At 43.7% G+C, this 12,108-nt stretch overlaps 1 protein-coding gene across 1 annotated transcript in view; it reads left to right on the top strand.

The window, feature by feature from the left end:
* The window catches only part of Acbd6 (acyl-CoA binding domain containing 6), a 146,324-nt gene extending 135,698 nt beyond the window's left edge, over positions 1-10,626 (top strand). The window contains exon 8 of the mRNA XM_050135160.1: positions 10,343-10,626. Coding sequence (XP_049991117.1) covers positions 10,343-10,497 — 155 coding nt within the window. The 3' untranslated portion in view covers positions 10,498-10,626. The remainder of the gene's footprint in view (positions 1-10,342) is intronic.
* The last annotated feature ends 1,482 nt before the right edge of the window (positions 10,627-12,108 follow it).

The following is a 12,108-nucleotide window of genomic DNA, read 5'->3' as shown; positions in this document are numbered from 1 at the left end:
CAGTAGCTACTGTTTACTCATCAGCATTCAAAAAATTTAAAATCAATACAGCACCATATAGCATCCAGACTCCCTGTATATTTCTCATCTCTACGCAATTTATTCTTTTACTTTACTTCTCTCTTTAGAGACTTTATTATTTTTAAACTATTTTTATGACTGTCTATACTCTTTTTCTCTTATTTTTCTTAAGCCTACACACATTGTTAAACACATTGTAATTGTTTAGAAGTTTTTTCCGTCTGAATCTGTAGGTGAACACGAATAGAGTAGTCCCACACTAGCTCAGAATTGAGTATAATAAAAGGTTCTTTATTTAGGGGGCAGACTCACAGATCACAGTCCTGCATGAACGGGAAACAGGAACTAAATCCAGCAGCCAAGAGAGAGTAAGCAAGCAAAAGGCACTTTGGTACCCAAGGCCACGCCCAACCTGGTCCTGCATCTCATTGGCTGAAGGAGTTTCCCTAGCAGCTTACTGTTTGTATATATATAACCTTTTCTGTCTACATTAGTAAAAACTTAAATGGCCATGCAGCGAGGCTCATGGCATGCTGGTGGCTCAAGCCCACAGGCAGCAGCTGGACACGGCTTTGTACTCTATCCTGCACGAGAGACTGTGAGGCTAGGATACGCCGCATTTGGCTCTGATTTTGTGTTTGAAACCTTTTTTTAAGCCTTCTCAGGTCTTATGTGGGTATACATTGGACACCATTTGTAGAGTCTTCTTCTGTCCTGCCAGCTAGCTCCCAAATAACCACATGGTTATTAAGAAAACTTGGCTGATAGCTTAGACTTGTTTTTAGCTAGCTCTAATAACTTAAATTAGCCCATTTCTATTCATCTGTGTCTGCCCCAAGGCTCGTTTATCTCATCTACTTCCCATCCTGCTTGTTCTCCGTCTCATGGTCTTTCCTCGCAACTCCACCCTTCTTCCCAGTGTTCCCTCTGCCCCGAAATCCTGCCTAGCTATTGGCCATTCAGCTTTTTATCAAACCAATCCAAGTGACAAACCTTCACAGTGTTCAAAAAGATTATTCAACAACATACAGTATGTGTAAAAAGTGTACAGTATGTCTACAGGTGTCTGGTATATGTGTACAGCTGTACAGTGTGTGTGTGCATTGTATTACAGGAGTGCAGTATGTCTACAACTATACAGTGTGTCTACATAGCTGCACAATGTGTGCATACAGCTGTGTACAGGTGTACAGTATTTTACAGTTGTACAGTGTGTGTGTGTGTGTGTGTGTGTGTACAGGTGTACATGGAGGCCAGAAACCGATGTTAGCTGTCTTCCTCCACCTCACTATCTTGTATTTTTGATGTAAGGTCCTTCCTGAGCCAGTTCCACTAGAGCCAGCTGAGGTCCTCTGTGTCCACTTCCCTGCACTGGGATTGCAGGCACACACTGCACCCAGCTTCCTTGCGTAGATGTAGGGGCTCTGAACTCAGGTCCCCTTGCTTGTGCAGGACGTACTTTACTGACTGAACTGTCTTCCTGTCCCTAAATGCTAAACTTTCCCTAATAACACATTTTCAGTCCAGCACACTGAAGTTCCTTAGAAGAGAATAAACCCACAATCTAATATTACAGACAACAACTACATGCACATCAGTGGATGTAGTAAACAACAGAACTCAAATTTTTCACGTTAGTTGTTTTTCTTTTATTGTTTTTATTGCTGTATACATTTTTCTCCGCTTTCCTCCCTTCTGCCCCTCTCCCTTTCTACCCTGGTTATTTATTGGAGAAGGGGAATGCACATGCCAGCACACATGGGGAGGACAGCTTGAACAATTGATTCACTTCCTCCACCATGTGGATCTTGAGGACCAAACTCAAGTTGCCAGTCTTGGTGGCTAGTGTCTTTACCCGCCGAGCCATCTCACCAAACCAGGATTACATTTTAAAGGACTTCAGATTTGTAGAGTCAGGCAATCAAAAGCACAAGAACGAGTTTCACCGAAAATGAACAGGCAAGTATAAAAGGAAGTCAACTCGAGTGCAAATAATAATTCCAAAATACAGAAATTGTGCAACGGTTAGGTTAAAGTATGTAGTTAGCACAGTAATGAAAGAAAGAAAAGATAGTGTGTTGAAAATGTTTGTAAGACGTCACAGAAAAGGCAGGACTGGAAGGGAAAGATGGAAAATTAGATAGGGCCTAGAGTCTAGTAGAAAGCCAGGAATGCGGCTCAGTGGTAGAGCACTTGTCCATACTTTGGTCTCTAATATTCGTATTCTCTCTGTCCCAACCCCCTTCTAGACTTATTTTTATCTTATGTACATGAGTGTTTTGCCTGCGTGTACATATGTGCACCATGTGTGTGCATCTGCCCGCTGAGACCAGAAGAGGGTGTCAGATTCGCTGGAACTGGAGTTACAAATGGTTGTGAGTCACCTGGCACGGGTGCTGGAAATTGAATCCCGGGTCTCTGGAAGAGTTGCCAGTGATCCTAACCATTGAGCTGTCTCTCCAGTTCCCTCTACCACCAATTTTGTTGCTGTTGTTGTTGATGATGATGATGATTGCTGTTTTTTCAAGACAGGGTTTCTCTCTGTATCTCTGGCTGCCCTGGAACACACACTTTAGACCAGGGTGACCTCGAATTCAAAAGTCCACCCATCTCTGCCTCCTGAGTGCTGAGATTAAAGGCATGTGCCTCCCTTGTCCAGCAATTTTTCTAAAGAGGAAATGAGAAATTTCTAATAGGTGTTCCAAGAAAGATTTTAGGAGAATCAATATATAAGACTGTTAACTGGCAGGGTGTGGTGCTGTGTGCCTTTAATCCCAGAACTCAAGAGGCAGAGGTAAGAAGATCTCTGTGAGTTTGAGAACAGCCTTTTCTATATACTGAGTTCCGGGACAGCCAGGGCTACATAGAGAAACCCTGTCTCAAAACAAGCAAACAACAGAAAGATTATTTACTGATAATTCCTCAGTTGGTAAAGCGCTAAACTCTTCAGCTTGGGAATTCCACAGCATAGTGTTGGCAGTCTCAGGTGTTTTCTCCGCGGGATGCTGTGCAGCAGTGAAAATGAGCCACATGAACACAGCTGGGAACTCTAACACCTTGAGCTCCACACACTGAACCCAAGAGTACATGCAGTGTACGTCCCATATATGAAACTCAAAAGTGGGGAGACTTGTCTCCGGCATCAAGGGACAAGAGGACAATTAATTTGGCAGAAGACGCTTTGTAAAACTGGGAGGGATGCTTCTGGGGTTCTGATACTGATGAGATATAATACATCAGGTTACACAGAGAGATTCATCTTAAGAAAACATATGACTGATATTCTTTTGTATGTATTTTGTAACCTACTAAAGCTTACGCACACACTTAGACATAAGGTAGTAGTGTTGTCCTTTCTGTTTTCTCGTCTTTCCAGCAAATACCCAAGCTTAGATATTGCTTACCCCACTTGCAGGTGAAAATCTGATGGCCAAGGGTGTGCTATGACCTCTCCAGCAGTCCAGGCTGCAGAGAATAAAGCACTGTATTGGTTGTCAGATTCCACATCCACTCCTGTGTCCTAATACTGCACACACTGCAGTGCCAGATGGAATGCACGTTATTTTGTGAAAGATAATTTAAGAGACGGTGTTGTTTTCATTTTTGAAACAAGATCTCACTGTATAGCCAGGACTATCCTGAAGCTTGCTATGTAGCCCAGGCTGGCTTCAAATTTATAAAACTCCTGCCCTGCCAAAGTACTAGGACGACAGGTACTTTACATTATATTACTAAGCATGCAGCGTCACATCCAGCATGGAAAGTAACCTTTTATAGGAATAATGAGAATGGGGAAACCCCTTCTCCCTGGTGGGTGAGGCAGAGCCGTCTCCATGACTGTGCTTGAGTAAACACATATGACGCTGATGTCCTGGACGCATTTACAGTCTTTCTGTTCACTGGGATAGGAATAAAACTATCCTTAACTCAGGAATCCTCCTGAATTGATCTACTGAGACACTTTGGAAAAAAATCGAGCAAATAACCATATATGTTATAATCAAAATAATTAAACACCAAAATAATATCATTAGTCACAGGTTTTGGTGTTACAAATATATAAAACTAAAATGTTCAAACAACTTGGGAATGTTTTGTGAAAATTAATATTTTTGAATTAATAATCACTTTTAGAGTAATTCAGTTGTATTTCTTTACTAGTTTACCGGGATTGTGGCACTTTTTAAAATAGTCTTATATGTAATAATAGTAATAATGATCATTTATCAAGCACCTATTACATGCCTAGGAGTCTGTTGAGCATATTTTATTCATTTAGTCATTTACTGTTACTTAATCCTTTTTATTTGGTGGGTGCCGGTGGCTACTGGTTTGATTTGATTTTAGGATGTTAATCTATTCTTTGGATTTTCATTAAACTGTAAGTATGGTTAAATACAGTGAGTGCAGACAGTATTGGGGAGGTCTTTGGGGGCTTAGCTATTACTTTTTATGAATTATGGTTGAGCTTGACAGCTGTCCTTGTGTTGACAGCTCTTCTGATTATAGCAGTTGTCAAACTCCATCCTTAAGCAGGTTGTAAATCCTGGCTTCTTCCGATTAAAACTGGGTCAGAGCCAATCGCAGGTTAACTAGAGGCCACTATTGTGCTACTGTCTGTCCTTACTAGTTTGTCTTAAATGGTCTTTGTGTGGAAACACATTAAAACCCTTATTTCCCCACATTTTGCGTGAGTATTCTGAGTCTTCAGACACTGGTCCTCTTGTTATTTTGTGATTAAACATGTCCCTTGCTGGAGTATATCGCAGTAAGTGTGGTCTTCCTTATAAATGGCCTGTTAGCTCTGCCCTCCTCTTCCTCCACTGGGAATACTAATATCATTGCATCTGTGTCTCCCAGGGGAAATCAAGGCTTTTCCTTGCACGTGTGGTCATGTGATTGCAGAGTGGGCCGGCTTTGTATCCTCATGAGCCCTCAGGCTTCCACAGCAAGCGCCATCTGTTGTGTTCCTTCCACACTGTTACAGGGCAGTGGGAGGAGGGCATTAGAGTGAAAATAAATAAAATAAAAAAGAAGGAAATTCATCATCAAAACCCCGAGGATTAATGGAGTCAGAAGGCTCACTGCTCTGAATGAAAATCCATCTTCACCTGTGCCAGTGTCAGGGCTGCCTGTGTGGCACTTGACAAATAGAGGTGCCCAGGGTGCCATAAATCCAGCAACGGTGCTGGTCCCTGCAGACTGGCTCAGGCTTTTCCAAGATAGGCTTCCGACTATTTTGTGTTTCCCTGGGCACCGTGGGCACCAGTATGACCCTCGCTAATTTGGTGTGTGTTAGTTAGCACTGGTCCCCTCCGCGCTCTTGCCTTCTTTCCTTTCTTGTTCTCGTTGCCTTTGTTTTGAGAGAATGAGAAGATTACACATTCTGCTTGTGACCTGTGACTCACCAAAGATGCCAAAGGCAGGGAGATGAATTCTGAGAAAATTCTAACTTCTCAGCACAATGCTGGTTGGAAAGGATACAACACACACACATATATGCATGCATACATACATACATACATACATACATACATACATACATAGAAAAAAGCATGCACTGGAGAGGATACTGTTAAAAAAAAAAAAAAAGGCAAGCTTATGATCGGAGATCCAGATCCTTTTCTTCAACAGCAAAGTGTTGGGCACCTGTATGAGCCGGTCTCTCCCAGGTACCAGCGTGCCCCCCACATACCTCTTCAGATGAGGATAAAACTCACTTGTGTAGCTTTATAGGCAGGATCCCATCATTTACGCCAGTCTGTCTCTTTCGCTCTGCTACACCACCCTGCTTATCTGTGCTTCCACGTGGGTCCGTCTTTGTATGAACCTCGGTGCTTGTTAATAAAGCTCTTTATATATGTACATGTAGCACAGCCCTGCTCTGAGATATTGTCAGTTAAACCTCACTGAGATCAGTCATGCTAGGAGACAGTCAGCGCAGGCTGTAGTCAACCAGCTATGGAATGAAATTCTTTAAACTGCTCCTGAGTTGGAACCTGAGTATCCCATACTTCACTGCTGGAGAGCTTACTTCATGGGACAGCGCACACAAAGAGGCCACGTTCTGCATCTTCAGCACTCATCTCCTCAGCCCCATCCTCTTGCTTAAGGGTTGGGTTAGAAGAACGAGTGTTAGATCACGACGGCTGTCCTGAATTATGGGTTTATATGTGCAGTTTCTAACAGACACTCTTCAAAAGGTCGCCAAGTACGCCTCACCAGGGTTGAGGCTGCTGCTGGTGATACAGCTGCTGAGTGGCTGTTGTTTGGAGTACATGTGTCCTCACAGCTGCTTGACCCCAGGCAGTGCGTCTTTTACTCGCTTCCGTTTTATGAGACTGTCTGCATTTCAGCCTAAGTGGCTATACGGTTATTTGTGGTTAACTGCAGAAATTCAGATTGGAGGGGCAGTTTTAAATAAATTCTCAGTGTCAGTAGGTGGCCTGGTCATATGGCTCAGTGGTAAAGTCCGTGCTTAGAATGCATGAGGCCCCAGCATCACAAAACAAAATGGTGGGGGAGATTCTGAAAGAAGTGTTCTAATTTTAAACACTTCCTATGACCTTGGGCCGTGGCAGAGATAGTCCTGCCTCTGCCTTCCTCCCTGTTGGTGCAGTTCCTCCCCGGGGTCTACCCATGCATTATGTCACCAGGCAGCAGCTGCTCTAGGCATGGAGCAGGTGATTCTTGCTTCTTTCTACCTTTTCTCCTGTTCTCCATCCATCCATCAAATGCTGCTTTCCTGTGCAAGAGAGCCCATGCCACTGAAGGCTGTGAGATAGGGTTCCCGGTAGTAGCTCAGAAAATGCCCATCCTCCACAATGGTTCATTTAGAACCAGGTTCTCTCTGGTTATGGACAAGTTTGGTGACTAAGCAATTAGGATAGGAAATGTAAGAAGCCATCAGAGGGCTGGAGAGATGGTTCAGCCATAAAAAGATGAGGCTCCCAAGCAAAAATGTAAAAAGACACCAGAGCTACACCAGTTTATAGCCTATCATAACCTGACTTTTGCCAATAGTTCTTACTGCTTCATAGTATAAAGTCAGACAGCTCTAAGCTGGAATCACTGGCCTGGGAGTGAAGGTACTGAGGCTCTAATTACTAATAGCACTCGAGCAGGACAGCAAGCTTACACACACACACACACACACACACACACACACACACGCGCGCGCGCGCGCGCACTGTTTGGCTGACTTGACAATTGAGGAAAACACAGAAATCATCACCCCTGAAGGCCAATCAAGGACTGAAACCAGCTCAAAGGGACAAAGAACTCCCATCTCATTCTACCATAAGCCTCCACCTGAGTAACAAGTAGTCGTTAGGAGTCTACAGCTTGAGAAGAGGGGAGAGGTAAGAGCCCGAAGAGGCCGCTTCTGTGGTTCAGACAGGCGGAGAATACCAAAACTGGCGGTGGAGGAAACTTGAGAAGAAACTGTCTGGTACCCAGACTGCACAAGAGTGTGAGCAGCCCCTTGTCACCAGGGAAATTTAAAGACTAGTGTGCTGAGTTGTGTCTAGCAGTAACAGAGCCAAGCCCAACCCAATTAATAATTTGACCCACGTCAGGGGCCTGACAAGAGGAGCGTGCCCAGTTCTGGACACGTAGTGTGACTTGAGCCTCTGTTGTCCTCGTCACATAGTTTTCTGCATTCAGTCAAGAATCGTGAGACAAAACAGCACAAGAGAAAATAACATTTGCCAGACAATAAGTCAGTAATTGATAGAACAACTAGGACATGGATGATCTGAACAGTATTTTCAAGTTTCATTTACTTAATATCTGCAGAACATTCACTTAATAAATAGTATATACTGTACACAAGGATCATTCACCATGTTCCATGATCTGGGCCAATTAGAAACACACACACACATGACAGTAGAAATCATGCAAGTTTTGCCTTCTGACCACCACAGAGCTATATTAGAAATCAATAACAGACATATATCTGGAAAATACCCAAATTCATGGGGTTGAGGAGATGGCTCAGACAGTAAAGGGCAGGCTTGGGAAGCATGAGGACCCGAGTTCTCTCCAGCACCCATGTATGTCTGACACAATGGCTCACTCCTGGAATGTCTGCTGACAAGGCGGAGGCTGGCGGTTCCTAGGATTTGCTAGCCAGTGGCCAAGTTGAATAAACAAGCTCAGATTTAGTGAGATGCTAAAGGAAGGCGCCAGTGTCCTGCTCCGGCCTCTTCATACGCCTGCACGGGCATCTGCACCCACACCTCATGCACACCACACACGTGCAAGGAAAGGTAAATTCCCAATTTCAGGAATGAGGCAGTGACCACTGTCTCACATTGTATTGTAAAGCAAACGAGGAAACATGAACAGCTTTCACCCAGTAAATTAGATAGCCCACAGGAAATGGAAAGATTTCTTGAAAGATATTATCAAAGTTCTCTTTCTCAAAAGAAAAGAAATTTCAGTGGTCCTATGTCCATGAGAAATTGATTTGGTAGCTTAAAACACCCTGAGTAAATCCAGACCTCCATCACATCTGGTGTTGAGTTCTACTAAATGTGCTGGATCATAGGTGTGTGCCCAATTTTATTACAAATTTGATATGAATGCTTTCTTTTATAGTTTCACTACATATTTGTACGTCTAAGGAATGTTTAATTTCGTCTGTTTTTAAGTGTTTTAGAATCCTATTGTATTTTTTTTAGTTATTTATTTGTTTGTTTGTTTTTGGTTTTTCAAAACAGGGTTTCTCTGTAGCTTTGGAGCCTGTCCTAGAACTAGTTCTTGTAGACCAGGCTGGCCTCGAACTCACAGAGATCCTCCTGCTTCTGCCTCCCAAGTGCTGGGATTAGTGTGCGCCACCACAGCCCGGCTTTGCTATATTGTATTCTGCTTTGCTTTTTTTGATATTATTATTCAGCATTGTGCGTTTGAGATAAACCCATGTTGTGTGAAGTTGGAGTTCCTTAGTTTTCACTATTGCATGGGATTTCCCTTCTGTGAGCAGTGTTCTCTTTTGACATGTTGCTGCTGTGAACATTTGAGTCATCCGCATTTGATGCCCACCAGGAACACTGCTCATCTCTACATTCTCCAAATGCAAACTCTCCACCTATGATCACTAGAAGTGGATCCTTCACTGGATGGGGGTGGGGCGGAGGGAGGGCGGGGCGTGGGGGGGCTGTTCAAGGATAGCCTGTGATGACAAGTCAGTGTCCAGAGTGACTGCTGCTCCAGGGCGTATGCTCAGGCTTCGCTTGCACCAGGCCTCCTCCTCCTAACACTGTCAGTTGAGTCTGTATTCATTCTTATTTATAGGTGAGTGCTGGTGCGGGCGTTCACCTTTGTGAGCTGCTGTTTGCTTCATTTTGTGTGCAATGCCTGTTTTGCCTTCAACTCTCAGCCCCATCCGATTGTTGGATCTCTGTTTCCTCCTTGATTGTAATACTGCCTTTGTCATCAATCCGTTTTCTGTGTATATGCGGAAGATAGACAGCTCTCTGCTCTGATCCTTTGGTCAGTTTGTCCTGGGACAGTACCAATGTCATCTTCATCACAAGTCTTGACGGTCTCCTCTCCTGTGCCTTAGACCTGGTGACCCAGTAAAGCCCTTCTCTCCTTTTAAGACTTTGGGATCCGGGTGGCTAAGATGGCTCAGTGGTAAAATAACTGCTACTGCGTAATCACAAGGAAATGAGTCCAGAGTCCATCTCACACACAAGCCAGGCTGCCCCTCTGTAACCCCAGCTCTGGGGGATGGAGACAGCAGCATCCCAGGCTCTTGCTGGCCACCCAGCTTGAGAGAGTAAGAGGCCCTGTGGGGAGCAATGGAGGTCACTTGACACTGACCTCTGATCTCTATGCACTCACACACAGGCGAACACACCTGCCCATACATGTGAACATACAAACCCCCACCCAAGATTTCACGTAGTGATTGATGATCTAATTACTAGACCAGATTTTCTTTCATATGTAAATTTAGTTATATCTACATAGTCCCCCTTTAAAGATAAAGCAGAATCTTTTCTTTGATGCAGAACATTTAACCATTATCTGAAAATGTACATCAACATAAAACACTTAACCACTGCATTCTTTGCTTTCGTTTTGTCCCTGCAGTCGGGTCAGAGCCTCACAATTTTACAAATATGCTTGTATGTTTCTGCGCAAGGAAAAAGACGTGGTTTTCTTAAGACTTGTTCTCACTGCAGGGCTGATCACGCAGCCACCGTAAGGGTGCGCGCTGTTGTGCCCACCCTGACAGTTCCTGCCGCACAGGAGTGCTTTCCCTGGCTTGCTGTAAACTCCTTCTCATGTTTGTCAATTTCCCTTGCAGCTGCTGCCTGCGAGTTTTTGGACATTGTGGAGCTGCTGCTCCAGTCTGGCGCTGACCCTACTCTCCGAGACCAAGACGGCTGCCTGCCAGAAGAGGTGACGGGCTGCAAAGCAGTCTCTCTGATGCTGCAGCGGCACAGAGCTAGCAAGGCCTGATCAAGAGGTTGGAAAAGCACAGTCTGATAGGGTAGGACTTCGGGATGAAAGAAACTGCAAAAATAATACTTCTTAACCACCCATCTTTGGTATGCATTGGCTAATAAAATCAGTTCTGAGGAACTGGGATTTGACGTCTCAGCAATTCATTCTCCATGCATACATTCCAGGGGAGCACAGTTTAGGTGATGAACATGTGTACTGCGCATAATAGAATCCAATTCTGCCGAGCACGCTTTGAAATTTATCACTGCTCTAGAGGGTGGGGAGAGGAGCAGACAGATCATATTTCACAATATTAAACATGGCTACGCTTGCTCCTTCTCTATCTTTCTATCTCTCTTTCTCAGTGCAGAAGCAAAATGTGCCGATCAGCACCACACTGCCAGTCAGGGAAGTTTCCAGAAATCCCAGCACAGTAAGGAGCGAATGGACCTGTAGCGTTTCCACAGCTAATCTGAATAGGCGCTTAAAATGGCTGTGCTGTAAAAATGAACTTGAGAGCGTAATCTAGGGAAGAGGAGGAGTGTGAAGGAAGGAAAGAAGGCAAGAGAGGGAGAGGACAGAACTTTGTCACCTGGGCCTATGAATGTCAGATCAACAGTAACTGGAAGCTCAAAACCTCTAGCATTTCAGCATAGCACTCAGCAACCTCACTTGAGGATTGGGACACAGGTCTGGAGAATATCTATTAAATCAGTATTCCTTAAACACTAAGCAGAAAAAGAATTTCCCTGGGACTCTAAATTAGCTATAGAGGCCTTTGCAACGGTAATCTAAAAATAACAACTCAGGCCTGGCCTCCTACCTGCTGAGCTGCCTGCTTGCCTGGACGTTACTGTTGGGTTGTTTCCGGGTACTAGGAGAACACTGCTTTGTTTTAGAAGAGTACATAGTAAGTAGGCAAGTGCACCACAATTTTTATTTTAAAGATAAACAATTGTACCACTATTGAGCCTGACTCCCTCTGATTTCCCTTTTAAACCTTAAGAACCTAGGGAATTCCTTGATATTCTTATTATATAAAAAATAAATAAAAATGAAAGAAGAAATTAGTTGTGTTGCAAACGTAGCTGTTAAAAGGTGGTTTTCTAACGCGTGTGCTGGTTAGAATAGCATGTACCTCGCTTAGTGGAGCCCACAGCAGTACATGCTGTTTTCGTTAGCCTGAGCTAGCCTATGCTGGAGCAAACCCCTCCACAGCATATGGCATATGAATACTGCTTCTTTTGTGGCTTTCATAGCTTCATACATCTGAGATGCAAAACCAAACCATTTACCAAGACTAATCATCTTTTAAAATAATTTCTTAGTAACCTCTGGAAATGATATGCACATTGGCGTGTACTGAAAAGTTAATGTAATTCTCTTTTCTTTATCCTTTTACTGAATCCTAGCTGTGTTGCAGCCTATCTTTAGCCTAAGCCTCTTGTGGTCCACATTCATCAAATGTATCTTTTAAAAAAAAAAAACTGGCCATAGTGGTGCACACCTTTAATCCCAGCACTTGGGAGGCAGAGGCAAAAGGATCTCCATAAATTTGAGACCAGCTTGGTCTACAGAGTAAATTCTAGGACGACCCTGTCTTGAAAAAACAAAAAATAAAAATGA

Source organism: Alexandromys fortis, unplaced genomic scaffold (assembly GCF_014885135.2).
Source record: "Alexandromys fortis isolate MF-2015 unplaced genomic scaffold, M_Fortis_MF-2015_v1.1 scaffold_21, whole genome shotgun sequence".
Lineage (NCBI taxonomy): Eukaryota > Metazoa > Chordata > Mammalia > Rodentia > Cricetidae > Alexandromys > Alexandromys fortis.
The sequence above is the reverse complement of the archived record's forward strand: the minus strand, read 5'-3'. Positions and strand labels throughout refer to the sequence as shown.